Source organism: Rhinolophus sinicus, linkage group LG15, assembly GCF_036562045.2.
Source record: "Rhinolophus sinicus isolate RSC01 linkage group LG15, ASM3656204v1, whole genome shotgun sequence".
NCBI lineage: Eukaryota > Metazoa > Chordata > Mammalia > Chiroptera > Rhinolophidae > Rhinolophus > Rhinolophus sinicus.
This window is the reverse complement of record NC_133764.1, coordinates 10,360,302-10,380,929: the sequence shown is the minus strand read 5'-3', so window position 1 is coordinate 10,380,929 and position 20,628 is coordinate 10,360,302. Positions and strand designations below refer to the sequence as shown.

General features: G+C 52.8%; 2 protein-coding genes across 2 annotated transcripts; one reads left to right on the top strand and one right to left on the bottom strand.

The window, feature by feature from the left end:
* The first annotated feature begins 2,648 nt into the window (after positions 1 to 2,648).
* Positions 2,649 to 8,153, top strand: LOC109454417 (polyunsaturated fatty acid lipoxygenase ALOX8). Its single transcript, XM_019745057.2, is given in 9 exon segments — positions 2,649 to 2,661; positions 3,003 to 3,173; positions 3,891 to 4,036; positions 4,793 to 4,994; positions 5,080 to 5,168; positions 6,825 to 6,885; positions 7,079 to 7,179; positions 7,407 to 7,433; positions 7,977 to 8,153. Coding segments are annotated over 9 exon segments (987 nt in total).
* A 293-nt stretch (positions 8,154 to 8,446) lies between these two features.
* ALOX12B (arachidonate 12-lipoxygenase, 12R type) lies at positions 8,447 to 20,096 on the bottom strand. The gene is made up of 15 exons (XM_019745065.2): positions 19,738 to 20,096; positions 18,190 to 18,394; positions 15,402 to 15,483; positions 15,200 to 15,286; positions 14,964 to 15,086; positions 14,556 to 14,659; positions 14,037 to 14,209; positions 13,666 to 13,809; positions 12,389 to 12,592; positions 12,051 to 12,137; positions 11,561 to 11,730; positions 11,174 to 11,295; positions 9,270 to 9,370; positions 8,903 to 9,073; positions 8,447 to 8,724 (listed from the first exon to the last, which is right to left on the bottom strand). The coding sequence occupies exons 1-15, from the start codon at positions 19,882 to 19,884 to the stop codon at positions 8,545 to 8,547; spliced, it is 2,100 nt and encodes a 699-aa protein (XP_019600624.1). The 5' UTR covers positions 19,885 to 20,096; the 3' UTR covers positions 8,447 to 8,544.
* Between the last annotated feature and the right edge of the window lie 532 nt (positions 20,097 to 20,628).

Here is a 20,628-nt window from a genome sequence, read left to right as displayed (position 1 = left end):
CTGAGGCCTCCATTGTTCAGTGTGTAGACTTACATCTTATCCTCTGATTTTAAAGTTGGTATCCCACCTTCAGCTCTAGCTGGTGTCCCCAAGTCCAGACTATGTTGAGGTCAATCTCTCCAGAAAATAAATCTCCCATTGTCTGTTAGGTTGGGGAAAGGTCTCCCCCTGCTGGCTGTGTGAAGGTGCAGGAAGGTATCTGGGGGAGGAGTCTTAGCCATGTCTAATAAAATCTTTTGTCCCAGCATCCTGTTTTCAGTGTCACTTACACACAACTCTCCGAGCACATGTCTCCCAATTCCTTGACCAACTTCTGGAATTTTACCTTTCTCTTATCTGTTAAATCAGTCACTGACATTTGCACAGTCTTTTTCTTTTCTTTTCTTTTTTGGTTTCTGTACACTTATGTCTTACATTTGGTATTTTAGTGGGGTTTCAGAACCGTATAGCTCAAGGCATGTATGCGTGTTTCACTGGAATTCTATTCCCAGTCACATTTCAGCTCACCTCAATCCAGCTCTCACACCCAGCACATCATTGAAACTGCTCTGGGCAAGGTCTCAGACACAATGGTGGGATTGTGTCATGTGCCGGACACTCAGTTGCACAGAACTGGGTTGATTCCCTCAGTTGTGCTCATCTGTTGGTGGCACAAACTCAAAGATCTCCTTGTTGACAAGCCCAGTAATCATTTCTCTGTCTTCCTCAAATGTGACATATAACCGATCTCTTCTTGGCTTTTGTGAAACACTCTCTCGGTTCTCCTTGTACCTCACTGACCGATCTTCAGTGAATATGCATTCTTTGCACGACTTCCAAGTATCTGAAGAACTTCCGGCACAGCCTGCTCTCCCTTCTCTTCTCTGTTTACATTCTCTGCTTAGTGATCTCAGCCGGCCCATGGCTTAGACGTACTTGTGTGCCGCCGACTCTCAGGTATATACGCTCCAGCCCTGAACTCTATGCTCAGGTTTGGTTTTCCACTTAATTGTCTAAAGGGCATCCCAAGTATCATTTCCAGACCATAACCCCCAAAACTGTTATTCCCCCAAAGCTAAATCCATACCTTCCCCCCACCTCCCTCTCCTTCATTGCATTCTTGCCTTGTTTACTTTTTTTTCCTCTCACTCTTTAATTTTTTTTAAAAAATATTTTATTGGGGAAGGGGAACAGGACTTTACTGGGGAACAGTGTGTACTTCCAGGCCTTTTTTCCAAGTCAAGTTGTTCTTTCTGTCTTAGTTGTGGAGAGCGCAGCTCAGCTCCAGTTGCCGTTTTGTTTTCTAGTTGCAGGGGGCGGGCTTTGCAGGGGGCGGAGCCCACCATCCCTTGCGGGACTCGTTTTCCTCTCACTCTTAATTGTTAACCTGCAAAATGGCAAAGACTGGGGCAATAGTCATAGCACTTAACATACTAGTACCTGAGCTTGTTTTGTTGTTGTTTAGATTCCACACACAAGATAGATCATACAGTATTTGTCTTTCTCTGTGGCTTATTTCACTTAGTGTAATGCCCTCAAGGCATTAATTTTTTGAGGAACCTCCATACTGTTTTCCATAGTGGCTGCACCAATTTGCATTCCCACCAACAGTGCCCAAGGGTTCCCTTTTCTCCACACCCTCAACAGCTCTTGTTATTTCTTGTCTTTTTGATAATAGCCATTCTAACAAGTGTGAGATGGTATCTCATTGTGGTTTTGATTTGCATTTACCTGGTGATTAAAGATGTTGAGCATGTTTTCATGTATCTCAGAGCAGGAATGAGAGGCTGTGAAGGGCAGGGTGGGAACACACTTTCTGTCACCCAGGGCTGCAGGCAGGGTTGGCCTCTGGTGGGGGCTGAGGGATGCAGGGAGAATGCCCCCCCTGGGGCATTCATCTTCCCTCAGGATGGGCTAAGGCCCACTGTTCTTGGAGCCATTCTCAAACATCAGGGCTTCCGAAAGAATGGCCAAAAAGTAAAGATAAATACAAGCACTTTTTTGTCAAGGCAAGTACAAACACTTCATAGCACAAGCACGCCTTTTCTGCCATCTCTGGACACCTACAACCTCTGTTCTGTAGGAAGCCAAGCTCCTAAGGCTGGCAAAATTAAGTTAGGGTCTTGGGTCTGTTAGCTGGTCATGCCCCTTCACTGACTTCATAACTACATTTTCAAACTGTCCCCAACACTGAGTTGCTCTGATCAACTGGAAATATCTGTCTGGTGAGTACCCTCAGCAAATTAGGAAAAGACATCTGAGGCAGAAAGACTTTTTCCTTTCAAAATTGCCTTCTACTGGGTTGAGGCCTGGTGCCTGGCATGCAGACTTGAAAACCAAACTATGTCCCCCCAAGCTACCCAGGAAAGGATTCAGAAGTTTCTGCTCTTCAATATCTGTGTCCCCTTGGGCACACTGTGGTTCCAAGTGTACATTCTGACCTTCGGTTCAAACTATACATGTTGAACATCGGCTCAAAAAATCCGAGCACCAACGCCACACCCCAAGGTGGTGCTAACGCTCTTTGTGAATGACAATTCTGTTTTAACAAATCATCCAAACTGTCTCATGACAAAATTATAGGAGAACAGGACATGGGCCCTGTGAGTTTTATCAGGGAATTGGAGGAACTTCCATAGAGCAGAGTCCAGGAAGGACAGTCTAGAAGGATGGGCTCTGCAGGTACCCAGCATTCCTCGGTCTTCTGATTTTTCTCAAATTATGCTGAATACTAGATGCAATCTTAGTGCACACTACAGATTGCCTAAGACTTCCCCCAAATGGGAGGGGCTAAGGGAGTTGGAAACTCCTCAGGTAGAATTCAAACTTGCAATTCTGTACTTTCTAAGAAACCTGTCACTAGTACAGTCATCCATCCAGTTGGGGTAGGAGAAAGGGAATATCAGAAAATGATCATGCTGAGAAGCTGGAGATCTGGGTCCTCAAAGTGATGGCAGTGCTGGGGGCAGGGGACTTGGGTCTCTGGGGACTAGGGTGACCCTCCCCAAACCCACCCCCTGCAGAGTATGTGTTTGAACATTGGAGGGAGGATACATTCTTCGCCTTCCAGTTCCTGAATGGCGTCAACCCCGTCCTGATCCACCGCTGTCACTGCCTCTCAAAGAACTTGCCAGTCACTGGTGCCATGGTGGCCCCAATGCTAGGCCTCGGAACCAGTCTGAAGGCTGAGTTGGAGATGAGGGGCCCAGGGATCCAGCCTCCCTCCCTCCCCTCTCAGTGCCCTCAGGAGCTTAGATGCCCAGGTTCCCAGACCCCATCACCCCCACCCAGCCCTGGCTGCTCCTTCATCCCCATTCACTACTGTCAAACTTCTTTTCTGGGCTAGATCAGCTACTTCTCTGAGTCAAGGCCTCCTGCTTATCAGTGGAGGGAGGGGTGTTGTTCTGTGGTGGCAAAGACTGAAGGGGCAGGGCTGAGTGGGGAATGCTCTCTCCTGGTACTTTGCCAGGTTCCATGCATTTGGCAGGACCCGACAGCTCAGAAACTACGTTGTCATGGTTACTGAGGATGACTTACAGCTGGTCAGCTGAGTGCTTCCCAGAATGGCTATCCAGTCTCCACCCCATGTTGAATATTGGGATGAAATGTGGCCCAAACCCAGTAAGGTGCCTTCTACATCATAAGGCACTGTCCTCCAGCAGGGCTCATTTCTTTCACTGTCTATCCTTGAAGCTTGGGCCTGGCCAGAGCAGAAGCACCTCTAATACTCCTCTTGCTTTGAAATCAGAAGGTGGCTCTGGGCCAGAATGCCTTGCTGGCTCCAGGGAATGAGGTTCCTTTAAGTGAAATACTTGTGGGTACAGAGTAACTCCCTCATTTTCCCCCAAGCTACCCAGAATTGCATAGGGCTGTCCCCTCCCTCAGCCCTCCTCTCACTCCTCTTCTCCTTCAGAGGGGTTTTCTGTACCTGGTAAACCACACCATCTTCTCGGGTCTCCGTCCCAGCGTCATTAAATGATGGCCCCAGTTCCTAGCTGCCCCCTGACCGGCTGCACCAGCGCCCCCCGGCGGACCCCTGTTGCCCCTGGCCATCTAGGTCAGCAAGGCAGGGCCCTGGTGGGGCAGGGAGCATATCACACCTTCAAAATGACTGAAAGTCACTGCCATTCCTAGTGCTAAACACTGTGTCTCATCTAATCCTACCCACCCAGTTTGTTTTTTTCCTAGTTTTTCTGTTTTGTCCACTTTGATTTCTATCTTGATGGAAAGGTTGTGATATTCAGTGTCAGAGAATAAATTGCACCTTGATATGGGTTTCAAAATCAACTCTACTGAGTCATGCACCTTTGACAGTTCAATGATGTTCCCAATAATTGAAAACAAACCCATTCTGGGAGATGTCTCCACAACCCCCTTCTCTGCCCTATACAACTGCGGATCTGGATGACTTTGGGCTGGTACAAGTAGCCCTCGGGCAGCCTCTGCCATATGTGCCAACAAGGAGGCCTTAAGTCGATTCACCTCTCAGCAACTCTGTTTCCTCTCCTGTTATTCTAGAAGTAATCACAAGAGGGAACACTCATATGGCACTGCGTGCAGTCGCTGTCCTAAGTACTTCACCAGCATTGACTCATTTAATCTTCAGAACAACCCAAGGAAGAAGCGATTATCATCATCAACCTCATTTTACAGATGAGGAACCTGAGTCACAGAGAGGTTAATTAACTTTCCCGAGGACACACAGCTAGTAAGGGAGTTGACCATGTGATTTGACCCCAGGGAAAGGGTATGAGCCACACTTTCTGAAGCCAGTTTCTGCCTGATGCCCACCCTCCCGTTCCCTTGACTTCAGCTCACTCAGACACCTGTCCCAGATAGGCCCATCTTCCTAACCAGCGAAACGGCCAAGGACTGGCTCCTGCCCAAGACCTGGGTTCGCCACTCAGAGTTCCTGGTACATGAGATGTTCACTCATCTGCTTCGAACCCACTTTGTGATGGAGGCGTTTTTTCTCTCTGTGCTGCGGCAGTTGCCCACGTGCCACCCCATCTTCAAGGTAAGAAGGACCCCTCTTCTCAGGTCCCAGAACTGTGGGGTATATGGGGCTGCTTCATCTAACCTCTGATTCTGGTTCTCCCCAACTGCTTATTCCTCATTCCCGCTATACCTTCCACATCAACATCCTGGCCCGTACTGTGTTCTTTGCACCAGGAAAGCTCATCAACCAGGTCAGGGCCGTGGGAGGCCTGGGATCCTGGCAAAGGGGGTAAGGAGGGGCTGAGGTTTGGTCCTGAGCCTCTTCCTCCTGGCAGCAGTAGTTTCTCTGCTCATTACAGTCAATGTCGCTGGGAGGGGTGGGCTGCCTGGAGCTGATCGCCAAAGGGCTGGAGGCTGTCAGCTACCGCTCCCTCTGCCTGCCCTACCAACTGGCTGACTGAGAAGTTCAGGACCTTGCCCACTACTACTATCCAGAAGATGCACTCCAGACCTGGGTAGCCATAGAGAGGTAAAGTTCCCTTGCAGCCCAAGCCTTACCTTCAGCTACATCTCTGTTGGTTTGTTCCTCCACCTCCCTGCTTCTGCCCAAACACACAGCTGTCTTGAAGCCCCTTCCTGCCTCCTTTTCTTCCTTCCCAGCTGTGTGACCCTGGGCAGGTCACTTAACCTCTGTGTCTGTTTCTTTATCGGAAAATGGGAATAATAGCACCTATCTCATAGGTAATTATTAGGATTAAATGTAAAGCCGTACAAACAACCCTCAGGTGAACAGGAAGTGCTCTCTGAGCATTAGCTATTATTAGTATTCACCCTATAGATCAAGTTTCCAGGTTTTCCTTCTAAATCCTTCTCATGGGAGACCTCCTTGGGATGTACCTCTGGCATCCACCCTGTTGGTCAGGTGTTCTTAATGTCTGGCCTCCCCATCTCCTTGATGTGGGTCCCCATCTTCTGCCATTAACAAATTTCCTCAGGCACTGGGATTTATGGCAGCCCTGCTCCTGAGCCTCACAGGCTCTGTTTTTTTTGCCACATGAAATGCAATGTTTACCACGGCATCTCAGCCTTTCTGGAATCTGCCCCTCCCGTTCTATTTTTCCTCCTCAGCACACACTGAGCCTAGGGTGGCCAGACACTGCAATTCTCCCTCTCTCCTTCTCCAACCACTACCCCTTCTTCAAATCCAGCTCAAGCCCCACTTCCACTTGAAGACTTCAGGGACACTCCACTATGAACACCCAGTTCTGGAGCTGCCTGTGTCAAAACCCTTCTTAGCAATGGATCCACACATCCATCATGAGCCCTCCTATGGCTGGAGGTAGATGCCGTGGTGAGCAAGACAGACCCAGCTCTGCTCTTTGGGAACCAGTGGGCAAGATGAACCCAATCCATCAGCCACAGCACCAAAGGGCCTGGTGTCTAATCCTTCCCTGTGGCTTGATCTAGCTGGAAAGGCTGGGATGCAAATGCCTGCAGGGCCAGCAAGCAGCCAGAAGCTAGGGAAGAGGGGTCAACAGGAACTGTGGCTGGTGAAGAACTCATGTTTGTCCCATGGGGACAATGGCGACTCAGCTATGACGATAGCCAGATCTTTAGATTTTTCCAGAGAAACTAAACATTTTCTAATATTTAAGTATTGACCATTGATTCAACTTGAAAAAGAAACAAGAAACCCTGGCAACCAATTAAAATGCATCTGCAAACCAACTTTGGCTCTCAGGCCCTCCGTTGGCACCTCCTGGTAGAAATGGAGGCCTCCAGGTTTGAAGCTCAGCTCAGCGGTTTATACAATTGTGATTGGCCATTGTCCTTCTCTGGCCTCAGTTCCCTCCTTCTGGGGTAGCTGGTTTCAGCAGCTTTTCTCACTCATGCCCCTGGGTACACAGCCACCAACAGGTACCGTGTATTCCTGGATCACGAGCTTTGTGTGCAATATCATTGGCATCAGTACGCAGATGACAGTGCAGTGAGCAGGGACTTAGAGCTGCAGGTGGGTCAGGGACATATTCCAGGAGGGTTTTCTAAGCCGCATGAGCTCAGGCGAGGTGTCCATCCCAGTTTTCCACCCTCAGACCCCACTTCTCCAGGGCAGCAGCCCCTCGGGTTTCAGCTCCATTCTCTCCCCCTTACCCCCTTTTAGGGGTCCCTTGCACCCTGGACAGCTGTGCTGGTCTCATTGAGTATCTCACTATGACCATCTTCACCTGCTCAGCCCAACGTGCTGCCACCAACAATGGCCAGGTGAGCCAGTGCCAGACCTGGGGGACAAGCAGGGTCATGGAGGAGTGGACCTAGCAGGAGCAGTGGCAGCCCTGTGCTTACTGAATGTGGGGGGTCAGTTTGAATTCAGTGTCTGGATGCCGAATACTCCCACCGCCAGGAGGCTCCCCGGCCCACCAGAGGCCAAACAGACCTGATGGCCTCACTCCGAGGTCAATGCCACTTCCCATGCCCTCATGCTCTTCTAGGGTATCACCGATGAAACCAAGGGCACTGTAAGCAAGGCCCAGGGTAGAGGTGGAGAAGTGGGCTTGGGGGCTGTGGGGATGGTTATCTCAGGTTCCAGGACTGTGGGTGCGGTGAGGAGGGAGTCCTGAGGGACAATGGTATTCTTGGAGGGGCACTTAGCAGGCGGGGCCCATCGGTGGTTTCCGGGGTGACATGGGTTGACGTCAGGTTTCGGGGGTGACGTAGGTTTCGGGGGTGACATCGGTTTCTAGGGTAGGATGGTTCCTAGTAGATTGAGCTTAGAGGGGTCTGGGTTTTCAATAAGTTGGGCTTAGGGCCGCCTTTTGCCTAGGTGGCTGAGTGGTTTATGTTTCAAGTTGGACAGGTCTTGGGTGGTCTAGGTTCCTAGGTAGGTGGGGGCTCGGGTGGTGGTCTGTGTCGTTGGGTGGATTTTCTGGGGGAAGAGGGTCCTCCGTGGTCTGGGTGCCCAGGTAGGGGGACTTCAGATAGATCAGAATCGCTTTGGGTTGAAAGATGGGGCCACGGCATCACGGGGTGAAGGTCCCAGCCTTCTTTCCTGTCGTCCGCAGCGGCCGCTGGGCACCTACCCCAAGGAGCATTTCACCGAGGAGGCCAAGCAGCAGAGCACCGCCGCCTTCCAGAGCCGGCTGGCCCGGATGTCGTGGGACATCAGGGAACGGAACCGGGGCCTGGCGCTGCCCTACACTTACCTGGACCCCGCGGTGGTGAACAGCATCACCGTGTGAGCGCGCTTGAGCCCCGTGGCGCCAGCCCTTCCTACCCCGCCCCACCCCACCCGAAACCCCCTCCTCAGCCCACCCCTAACCCCCGCCCCGCCCCACCCCTAACCCCCGCCCCGCCCCACCCCTAACCCCGCCCCGCCCCACCCCTAACCCCACCCCTAACCCCGCCCCACCCCTAACCCCCGCCTCAGCCCACCCCTAACCCCCGCCCCGCCCCACCCCTAACCCCCGCCTCAGCCCACCCCTCTAGTAAACGACGCGCTCACTGGCAGACCCAGGGCCTGTATTTGAAGTGGGTTTTTTCCTTTTCTTTTTATGTTTTTTTCTTTTTTTTTTTCTTTTTTTGAAAACAGCCGGGCTTAGGGCGTGAAGAGGCGAGGCGAGAAGGGCTGTCCTAGATAGAAACGCTGTTCTCGATCAGCACCGGGTCTAGGTAGTAGTAGGGGATCGGCAGGCGCTTGTTGCGCTGGCGTATGTTGTACGAGATCTGCGCCAGGCGCTGACGAAAGGTCTCCATGCTCCTCCGCGGGACATCCTCCACGAAGTGGATGTCGGGGAAGTGGCCCAGGGGCCGCTGCGGGTACAAAACCGAGCAACTGAGACACAGCGGGCCCCCATCCCTCCGCCCTGCCCGTTCAGGAGCCTCTCCCTTTACACCCCTCTCCTGTCGTTACCCCCCTCCCCAACTCCCAGCCCCTTGCCTATGCTCAGAGTTCCCCCACCTCCACCTGCACCCCGAGGCCCCAGGACACCTTGTCGTCCGGCTCCCGGCTGAGTGTCCAGAGCACCAATAGGATGATGCACGTGGTCTTCACATCCGGCAACGTGTCCATGAAGGTCTTCAGAGTCGTCAGCCCCTTGGCCTGCATCGGTGGGTTCCGCATGGATGATGGGAAGTTGGGCATCCAGGAGGTGAACTCCAGCTGGAGGTGGAGTAAAGGAAGGGTTCTGGATCAGAGAGCACGCCGGGACTCTCGAGTTTAAATTGAGGCTGGGATTGAAGCTGGAACTTGGATTGAAACAGGTCAGGCCCAACTAGGAATTTTAGCTGAGGTTGGGACTGGCACTAAGGTTAGGTCTGGGCCTGGGGCTGGGGCAAGGATTGGTGAGCACAGGTACCTGCCCTGTGTTGACAGCTGCGTGCTTGGCAGAGCAGGTGTAGATGACGATGGTGACATATCGTATCAGCTCAGGCACGGTTCGCAAGCACTTGGGGAAGCCTGTGCGGCAGGGCAAGGCGGAGGCAACGTCAGTCCTGCGCTGGTCCTGGCTTGCCGGCAGAGGGCGCAACCAAGCCCAGCTCAACCTGTCGTGCCAACACTTAAAGCTGCCACATCCTTGCCCTCATCCTGCCTGCTTGTCCCTCCTGTGGCCACAATCCCGTTCCCCCAGGACACACCACAAACCTTGGGGAGGGAGCCTCAACTTGCTTTGGTCAGATGTCCTCCAGAGCTGCCCCAAGCACCTGCCTGAGATGGGGCCCTCAGATCCCTCTTCTAGCTCCCTTAGGGGGACCTCTTGGGTCCCAGATCTCAGAGGGGAAAGAGTCCCGGCTTTAGAAATCTTTGGAAGAAACCTGGCTTTCTTGCCCTGATTCAGTACAGTCCCTCATCCAGACCCCACCACACACATACTTCTTTTGAGACTGCACTTTCCAGATAGATTTCTCAGTAGTCTGGCTCTTGGTTGTACACCTAATTAGGCTTCTTGCTTTTCTCCCCTGTTCTCCCAAGTAAGCAGCCAGCCCTGGTTGCCATGGTGACCCCAGGTTCCAAAAGTCCAACACATTCAAACCAGACCCATCATCTTCCTCCCAAAACCATCCTCCCTCCAGGCTCCCATCTCAAGAAATGACTTGTGCCATCTACCCAGCTGTGAAAAGTCTAAACCTGGGAGTCACCCTTGGTCCCTCCCTCCCCCACCTGGCCCCCACTGCCAAACCCAAACCAGTCACCAAGTTTTGTCGTTTCTATTTCCCAAGTCTCTCTGAAATTCTCTGCATCCCCACAGCCCCCACCTGGTCAGGTCCCTGTCACCTTCCTTCTGGACACCACAGTAGCTTCCCAAACTGTCTTGTGACTGCTGGTGCAGCCCGATGTTCTAACACACAAATCTGATCTCCCTGCAAACCCCTCCATGGTTCCCTATGGCACTCAGAGTAATTCCAAACTCCTTAACCACGCTGTGCAACCTGGCCCTTGCCCATGACTTCAGCCTTAGCCCCACTGGGAGCCTGCCCAACTCCCACGCTCAGCTCTAGATGCAGGGACATGTCAGCAGCTCCCAGAACTCTTCAATGCCACCTCTGTCATCTCACAGCTAACCTGCCCAACTTGCAGATCTTAGCTGTGATCTCAGCTAGATTTTAGCTTGCTGCTCCCCAACCCCACTCTCTACCTACCACCCTTCCCCAAGCTGAGTTAGCTGTCTCTCCTGGGCTCCTATGCCCCCCAACCTACACCAGTTCTGCCATAGTGTAACTCCCCCTTTACTTGAACAGGCCCCCTTCCCCCAGTCTGTGAAGTTCTTGAGGGCAGCGCCTTTACCTGTCTCGTTCTCTTTTGCCTCCCCAATAACCAGCACAGTGGTTGTCACATCATAGATGCTCACTAAATACTTGCTGCGTGGGTGCCCAAGTGGCATGACCTCAGGATGCTCTCCCCCACTCCTGGAGCCTGCCAGCTCCCCAGACTACAGCACACTGCCCTTTCCAGTTTGAGCTCATGCCTCATTTCTGAGTCCACAAAGGTTAGTTTTTGAGGTGGGGGACTGGGACTTTTTCACGTCTCTACAGAGATAACCCACAGTCCCTGAGCTCAGACAGGGACCAAAAGACAGTCATGCTTTCTTCCCCAACTTCTTCAAGATGCCACTGTTCCAAGGGACAGGAAAAGGCCATGACAAATCCTAGGGCAGTGATTTAGCCTCCTTCAGCCCCCAATGAGACATGCTCTGGCCCAGCCGAGGTGGCCCACCCCACAGCCCCAGGCCCCTGTTGGATGCCCAGGTGCCCAGGCCCATACCTGAGCTTTCACGCCCTAGTAGGCACTCCTTGAATATCTCCTGCACCCAGGACTGCAATTCCGGGTCACCCTCCACGGCTGCGTCACATGGGTAATAGTAGGTGATGATCTCTGTCACATACCTGACCAGGGAAGAGGGCCTCAGTTTGGACCCTCTCCCTGCCCTGCCCAACTGTGCTGCTCCCACCTTCCCCAAGATGCCCTGGCCCCAGAGCTGCCCCAAGCCTGTGGGTGGGCAAGTCCTATGGGGCAGAGGTAGCAAGGGTAACTTGCCAAAGTCAGAAGATGTCACCAGACACAAGCTCAAGTACTTCAAGGCTCCCCACGCCCCCTCCAACACCCCAGGGTGTCCATCCTGAGGGCCACTCACTGCTGTCCCGACCTTACCTCTCCAGCGCGTCCCACACTGCTAAGCAGTCATCGCGGTAATAATATCCTGGCAGGTCCTGAACCCCGCGCTCCACAAAGTCATTGGGGAGGTAGCAGCTGTCGTAGGTCATCTCTGACAGAGCCCGAGCCATCACTTCAGCAAAGCCCTCCAGGCCCAGGGACGTACCCTGTCAGGGAGGAGGCATATACTGGGGCCATCGGGTCCCTGCAAGTCCTCTACCCTGAGGCTGGCACCCATCTCACATGTAATCTAGTGAGTGCTCTCTAACCCCTGTCCAGCCTTCCCTGCCCCTGGAACCCTCACACTTCAGCCAGCACACTCAGCCCCTGCCTCTGTGTCCTGGTAGACACAGCATCCACCTTAACCAGTTCCCTCCCTCCATGCCCCCTCGTGATCTAAAGGCAAGTGGGAAGTCCTGCTTTTAGTCTAACTCAAAAGCCAGAAGGAAAGCAAATTTCTTGCTGGGGTTGGGGGCAGAAGTCTTACCCTGGCAGAGAGCCCCCCCTCATTGAGGAGGAGGGCCCGCCCAATGCTGTTGATCTGAATGGTGTATCGGGTGTGAGGGATGAGGAGCTGTGAGAGGAAGCAAGATGGACAATGAGAGAGAACGGAAGTTATCCCCCAAAGGACCTCGGCACCTCCATTTCTGCAACATCAGACACTCTCACTTTGGGAAGTCCCCACTCAAGTGATGTCTTATGGGTCCCCAGCTGCCTCTCCAAGTCTGACTGGAATCCCTCTAACTGCTGAGTGAACCAAGTGGCTTTCTGCGGCTGGGTGAGGGCAGTGATGCTTCACAGAGGTCCCTTTGTCCAAGCCCATACCTTGTAGAGAGGGTGGCACATGGGCAGCTGCCTCAGCACAGCCAGGCTGAAGGCCTCAGCGACGAGGTGGGTCCCCAGCAGGTGGGAGATGGCTTCATGGCAGAAGAACTCAGCGTTGCGTACCCACGTCTTGGCCAGCAGCCAGTCCCACTCAGAGTCACTGGGCAGGAAGATGGGGCAATCGGGTCCAGGGGTCTGGCTAAGCTGAGGATGGGTAAAGAGGGAGGGTTAGATGAGCACAAAGAGCCACACACAAGGGCCCCCACTGCAGGAAGGAGGCCAAGGGGAGTCTGAGGAAGTATAAAACTCTACTCCCTACGCTCCAGTCATTCTGGTCCCCTGAGCATACCAGGGCCTTTCTTCCCTCCTCACATTTGCTCTTGCTGTTCCCACAGCCTGTAATCCCTTCCCCTGTCCCTTTCTCTACCTGGTAGCTCCCACTGATTCTTCAAGAATCAGCCCACAAGCTGCCTCCTCTGAGAAGCCTTTCTTATCTCAACCCCATGGCTGCTACATTCAGTTGTGCACTGCACAAGGGTACCCAGCACCGTGGGGGGAGACGACTACTGAAAACTAGCCTACACTGTTCCATTAATGAGCCAGGAGCATCAGGGTTTGACTGATCCCCCCCAGAGGGGTGATTTTTTTCTAACTTGGATCTGACCTTAGTGGGGACCTCTGGGAAGAAAGCACCTCAGTTCCCTTTTCTGCCAGACCAGACTCTCAAGGCAGCAGCTAAGTCTAATTAGCTCAATACTTCCATGCTTATACTCACAGAATGCACTCTACACACAGCTGCACCCACAGGAACCCAAGTTTATGCATGGGAGGCACACAGTGGCAGCATACAAACATGCACATGTCGGGACACACAGAGACTCAGCCCAAGGCTTACACACAGGGCCACACACCAGGCTCATCACCAGCCACACACATAAATAGGGACATACATAAGCATAGGTATATTCTCAGATGCACACACAGGGACATATACTTATATGGACACACATGCTTACACACTCACACAGGCACAAGCCCTCACAAATAGGTGCACACATAGGGACATAAGGTTCACATGTACACACACACACACACACACACACACACACACACACACACAGGCTGACCCACTCACTAAACACTCACATAGACAGGGGCATACAAGTATATACACAGGCCTCCACACTCACATAAGTGCACACACACATTCATGCACATATGGAGGCTCACACACTGGCAACACGCTCACACAGCAGTGGGGCCTGCACCCTAAGCACCTGGATGGCAATGGGCATCATGTTCCCTTCCGGGTTAAAGTGCAGCAGGCAAAGGGGGGCGCATTGGTGCTGCTTCTGGCCGTTGAGCTCAACAGTGGGGACGCCCTCCAAGATGCGGTAGTCTGCCAGGTAAATGTTCCCCTTCTGGAGGGGAGCCACGATGAGTAGACAGGTAGGCACCAACACGGGCACCCATGACCCACACCTTGGGTACAGAGTATCCCCCAGATGCAAGGGTTGGCCAGGAACCAAGTGGGGGATAAGGAAGGGGGTGGAACTCTCTACGGGCAGCAGAGGTGGGCAGAGATGGGGATGCCAGGGAGTGAAGAAGGCCAGCAGGCCGAGGAGGTCTCTGCTGGACCAAACCTTACCTCCAACTCCGCTTGCAGGCACGTTCCGTCGCCCAGGAACGGGGCCACCATGTCATCTGTGACGGGGAACTTGTCTGGAATCCGCGTGCAGCGGCGGATCAGGCCTGGGTTGATGCCATTGAGGTACTGGTACCCAAAGAAGCTGTCCTCTGCCCAGTGTTCGGCCACGTATTCTGAGGGAGGAGGATGGCACAGGAGCGTCATGACACGACCTTATCCCCATCAGGGACAGAAAGGCATGGGGCCAAGGCCCAAGACAGAGGTAGACAATGGACACCCAAGAAGAAAACGAAAAAGCCCTCATCCTCCCCTTGAGCGGCCGCAGGGGCCCAGGCGACGTTTTCCAAGGGGCCGCCAGAGGGCGCGCCCACACAACTCTCGACTCCTGCCTCAGGTTCGCCGGTTCCTCCCACGCCACTGCGCTGACGTGGGGGTCCTGCCTCCTGGACGTGTCTTGTGTTCCTTCCTCCAGAGATAAGTAGGTTCCCCGTGTTCCATTCGTGATGCCCCGCGACATACCAGAGGTAACAGACTTGTGGGCAGGGAAAATTTTCTTAATGTCCTTCAGTCTCTTCCACGACTGTTTGCAGTCCACCAGACCGCGGAGTTTGAACTTCAGTGACCTACGAGGTGGGATTCAAGGGAAGGATGCCAAATGCCCGCAGAGCTGCACTACCCCACTTAGGTCTCGGAGTCTCAAAATCTCTGGGTTCAGGGTCTCCTGGGCCCACAGCTCAAGGTCTTTCTAGATCTGTCTCTGAGTGTCACCTCTCAGGTTTTCTGGCCTGTCTTTTTAGCTCCCTCTGCCTTCCTGGCTATTCCAACCTCCCGGGCCCGTGGTGGAGGAGAGCATGGAGCAGAGGGAGAGGGGCAGTCTTTTCAGGAGCCCTCACCACCACCACCCCCGTGCCACTCACACAGACTCACATGGGCCCCAGGCGAAAAAAGAAGGAGGCTGTCTTGACGAAAGAAAAACGAAGATTTGAGTTCAGGAACCTGGTGGCCTTAACATTGATGAGAATCGGGAATCCGGGGACATAACCATTCCACCTGTGGGAAGGAGTGCAGGGCTGGGAACCCGCATCTGGAGTCCAGGGCTCAAAGAAGGGGACAGAGTCCAGGGTCTGCCCTGGGAGGGCCCCAAGGCTGCCTCAGGTCCTTACTCAGGCCGGTTGGGGTTTCTCCGGACAGGAGGGCGGTAGCTGGGGATGTGCACGTAGTTGGGCAGGCCAGGAACAAAGACCCTCCAGCTGCAAAGAGACGCCGAGTTGGTGGGCCCTGATGGCCATGAACCATCTCAGGGACAGAGGGCAAAGCCATCCCTGGACCCCTGACCTCCCTTAACCCGTGCCACCCTCCCCTCACTGGTATAAGTCCTGCTTGGCTCTGATTTCCTCCCGTCGGTGCTCCAGAAGGATCGGGAGTGTGTCGTCTGCTGTTGTCTTTCCTGTAGGTATTCCAAAGAGGGGGCTCAGATTGGACACCCCCACCCCCCCAGCCCCAGCCTCTGCCTGCCCCTGCCTACTTCAGGGATCAGAATTCTCTTCTGACTCCCAGGTCAGCTGGGGTGGGGGGCACAGCTAGGGATGGGGAAGACTTACTCTGGGAGAAGGACAGAGGGTGTGTCTCCTCCCAAAAACTAAAACAAAAGGAACAGGGACCACCCTCCTTCCTCTCACTTTACCCCTCAAGCTGGGCTGTGCTGCTGTAAGGAAGTCTCTCTTCCAGACCCACTGACACAATGACAGTTATTTAGCACTTACTAGGTAAGGGCACTTTCTAAACACTTTCCTTCTATTAATAATTTAATCCACACAAGAACAACCTTATAAATCAGGTGACTAATATTGTAGGCTCACAACCTGCTCTCCACAATTCCAAAATCCAACAGGCTATGCAAATCAGGTTGGTTTGTTTTTTCTACAAGTTAGGCACAAATTCCTTGGTCAGCAAAACCTGCTCAAAATTTACTTGAAGCTGTAGACAGTCTTCATTTAACTTACTTAGTGTAACTATTCATAGTTTTTGCTGCAGAGATATTAGTATATTTGATTGGGGGTACTCTGGTGGATATATCACATAATATATGGTGTGTGTGTGTGTGTGTGTGTGTGTGTATATGTATATATATATATATATATATATATATATATATATATACAGAAGATACATAGATAAAGATAAAGATATGTATGTATCTTTATATATGTATGTGTGTATATGCATTTATATATAAAATCTGAATTTCAAAACCCCTCTGGCCCTCACAGTTTCAGTTAAGGGAAAACATCATCATGCTTATTTTACAAGGAGAAAACAGTCAATATTACATAAAGAGAAAACAGTGAGCTAGGATTTGAACCAAGGCAGTCTGCTTCTGACCACTCATCCACCACCCACTAACAACCACGAACACTTGTTAAGCCTTTTAAAAACTCATTTTAGAGGTTGTCTCATTGGACTTTCACATCAACCCTATAAAGTAGGTTCTGTGGTTAGCCCCATTTTACAGATGAGGACACTGAAGCTTAAGAGAATTCACAAATTTACCTAGATATCCAACTAGTACATGGGGGAGCTGAGATCCAAATCTAGACCTGTTTTTCTCCAGCATCCTGGCTGGTAGTCCCAGGCTGGTGTGTGCCTATAACTGCAGGCCCATCATTTTCCCTCAAGACCCCTTCACCAGCCTCTCCCTTCTCCATCTGCCTCAGCTCATGTTGTATTCTAGGTGAACAGTGCCCGCTGGAGTTATTCAACCCAGAGCCCCAGCTCAGCCTCATCCCCAGGGTGGGAGCCTCACCCCTTTAAGGACCTAGCAGGTGACTCAAGTCTCCCTGCCCTGGTGTTGCGTGGCAGCTGCCCCACCCAACCCCATTCCTGCCTGGCCACCCAGCATCACTCTGCCTGTCCCCTGCTTCCATGTTACTCAGACATATCACTGTGGGAAGATGCTCCACATCCCCAGTGAGACCCTCCTCTTGACTTCCTCACCCTTCCCCAGGCCTGCCTCTCTCTGCCCCTCCCACTTCAGCCCCTGTTCCCCTGCTCCCAGGTAAAGGCTCTTGCCACAGGGAAATGAGAGACAGAAGAGGGTGGTCAGCTGCGGGGAAGATGGAGCTTCAGGCCCCTGGGCCCCCTCAGCTTTGCCCTTCCCTCCCACCCACCTCGAGGGAGGCCAGAAGAAGCTTGGGTGGTGGAGCCAGGGGGACAAAAGAGGACAGGCCTGCAGTCCCCATGTAGCAGCCACATATTAGGAAGCTGGCCTAAGCCTGCCAGACAAAAGCTGTGGAAGGGGTAAACATAAGGAGCTCAGGCACTCAGGTTTTGTCACTCTTGCATGGGAGCAACTAAGCAATTTGAAAACAGCTGGGCCACCAAGAAAAACCCCAACAGTCTGTATGAGTAACAAGGCCTCCTACTGGAGTGGGATGGAGCCTTACCTGACTAAGAGGGGACTTTCGAATTAGCAGTGAGTCCTATTAGAGAAATAAGGTGTCCTGATGGGATAACAGGGAATCCTTTGGAGCAGAACATCCCATTAGTGTAAAGAATGCTAAATTAGAAACCCAGAGCATCGTAATAAGGCACAAGTCCTCCTGTTATAGTACCATAGAGAACTGTTGAACTAACCGCCTTCTTAATGAAAAACAAGGCAGCAGTTGGTGTGCTGGGGCATCCAATTAGCACAACAAGGTATCCTGTAGTAGTAACAGAACTCTGCTGGAATAACAGGGAGTCTTTTTGGAGTAGCAGGACATGATATTTGGAATAAATAAGACATCCTATCAGAGTCCTGAGGCCTGTACCCAGAGTAGCAAGTGGTCTTTTCAGAATGGCCAGGCAAACCATGGGAATCTAGGAGAGGACAGTAAAGGTAACAGCACGCTTGTCTCCTGCCAGAACCTGGGAGCCTGACACTCTGAGGGTCATTCCATGCCCCATACATTTCCATTCCTCAGGGTGCAGCCCTAGCTGGGCCCAACACAGCTGTGATGACCGAGAGTAATGTGTGAGAGTGGCAGGCATTCCTGAGAATCCCTGTGGGGCTGACACCTGGCTGATGTGGGGAGTCCAGAGTGGCCATGCTGAGGCAGCTTGGCCAGAGCAAGGGACCAAATGAATGGCATGGGATGGGGTAATGAGGGCTTGCCTGTAGCTTCCCGGAGTGCCAGGGTCTCGTAGCCTTCCATCCACTGGTAGGCGGGGAAGTGGTAGATACGGCCATTGGGTGCACAGATCTGCACGTAGTTGCAGTACCAAGATTTCTTGGGAAAGAAGGAGTAGCGCTCCTTGTGCAGACGGATGATGATGAGCTCCCCCAGGTCCTGCTGGCACTGGACAGTGTACTCGTCCACCTGGGCAGGGTACAGGGCCAGCTGAGTGTGTAGGACTCAATCCTGGCTTCTCAGGCCTCCTACGGGTCTGGCTCCTCACCCAGGCCCTGCTCATGCCTCACCTCCCTGAACAAGGGTGACCTGATCTTTGGGCTCTACGCCTACCGCTCTAACCTGAGTGTCCCCTGCTGGGACCCATCTACCCAGGGCTAGGCAAGACCCAAACCCTCCTTTTTCTCCACTCAGAGCTCCTGAGGTCCCATTTTCCCACCCACCTCCCCAGCTGTCTGAGGCTGCAGGAACCAGGCAGATCCCCAAGGGCTGTTGTATAAAGAAGCCCAAGAGGGGTTCCGGGTCCTCAAGCCTCCTAGTCTTAAAGTGGGCAGAGGAGGTCCAAATAGCCCCTTTTTCTCCAACTTATCAGTGAAGATCTGGAGATTCAGAAATGGCCACATAGAGTGATCTATTAAGGTCACATAGCAGCAGGTGGCTGGACCTGACTCAAATCAGGTCTGAGGGGTGAGGGCCTGGCAAAGAAAGGGTGCCTTCCATCACGGAGCAGGCAGGCCCCCACTGGACAGGATAGTTTGATGCCATTTGAAGTTACAGAGACTGCAATATGAATTTAAGCCAGTTATGATGCACCTTAATTTAGAAAAAGTGAGTGAGAATAGGAGAGAGAGGAATGAGGGAGGAGGTGAGAGAGGAAATGGGAAAGGACAAGGGAAGAGGGAGTGGAAAGGGGATGAGAAAGAAAAAAAGAAAAGGGGAATAGAAGAGGGTTGAGAGATGAGGGGTGTGGAGCGAGTAATGAGAGAGAGGAAGAGGGAAAGAGAGGAGAGGTGAGAAGAGGTGAGGAAAGGTGAGGGAGAGGGATGAAGAATGACCAAAAAGGGATGAGAGGTGACAAACTAGGCAGGAAGTAGGATGGTTCAAAGACTGTGGAAGGTTGGGAGCCAGGTCTGGGTTGAGGGGCACCCAGAGCCATTCTTAGAGCCCCACTGCTCTTAGACCTCTCCCAGAGCTCCGGACCCTCCTGGCCAAGCTCTGTCCCCTTCCTCTGCACACCTCCTCGTGCTCCCAGACACACAGTCACACAGATACACACACACTACACACATAACACACACTCACACATACACACGTAAACCACATATACTCACACAGACATGTACACACCCCACACACCTACATGCATACACACACCACACTCACACATATACACATACATATACACACCAAACTCGTAATACACACATACATGCAGACACATATACACCACACTCACACATACACATACACCACATTCACACATACACCACACACACACTCACACATACACAAAGATTCACACACACACTCACCGCCCCAGTTGCAAAGTCTCTCCCAAAGTGGTTCAGCAGCTGTTTATGGCTCTCTCCTTGGGTTCCGATGATGGTCAGCAAGATGGAGTCCGTCGTTCCCGACAAGAAGTCGGTACCAGTGGCCACCTTGACTTTGTAGGTGGCCATGGCTGCTCTTCAGGAGGGAGCTCAATCCCAGACCCTGTGAGGTGCTGTGTGGAGGGTCCAAGCCAGGCAGGGGAAGCCACACACAGAAGCGTGGAAAGGGCCAGCTTCCCGAGATAGTAAAGTGAGGCAAGGATGGCTGACCCCCTAACAGCCCAGAGCCTGGAGAAGCTCTTGCCCTTGGCGGGCAGGATGGGAGCCAGGCAGGCTGAAGTGAGGCGGTGCTCCTGGCTGGTGAGCCAGCTTCTGGGCTGCAAGCCCTTAGGAACAGGCAGGGAGGAACAGGAGGCAGGGCGCTGGGCCTGCCTCTGAGAGGGCGGATGGAAGATGCCTTGAATGAAGGAGACTTCAGGGTGGGGGAGCCAGTCCAGCCTGAGCCAGGGCCTCAGGGAAGTTGGGGGAGGGGTCTGGGCGGGGCCTCCAGATCTTTATCAGCCTAATAAGCTCTTTCCTTCGGCCCGCCTCCATGGGCTGCAGAGCTGGGCACCCCATGGGCAGTGGGTTAGGCATTGGTTTGGGGGTCCCCAGTGGGTGGGGGGTAGGGGAGAGGGTGCAGCACAAACTCGCTGTACAGCTGGCCTGCTGCCTGGCATTCCTCTCTGGGAAATGGGGCAAGTAGTGGCCCCAGCGGGAAGGCTAGCACATCCTTCCACCCCAGGACCCAGAGCCCATGACAGAAAGGGTGGTGGGTGTTGAAGCTAGAGCTCAGGGACCCTAGGGTGCAGAGAGGCTCCAGAGAGAGGTGAT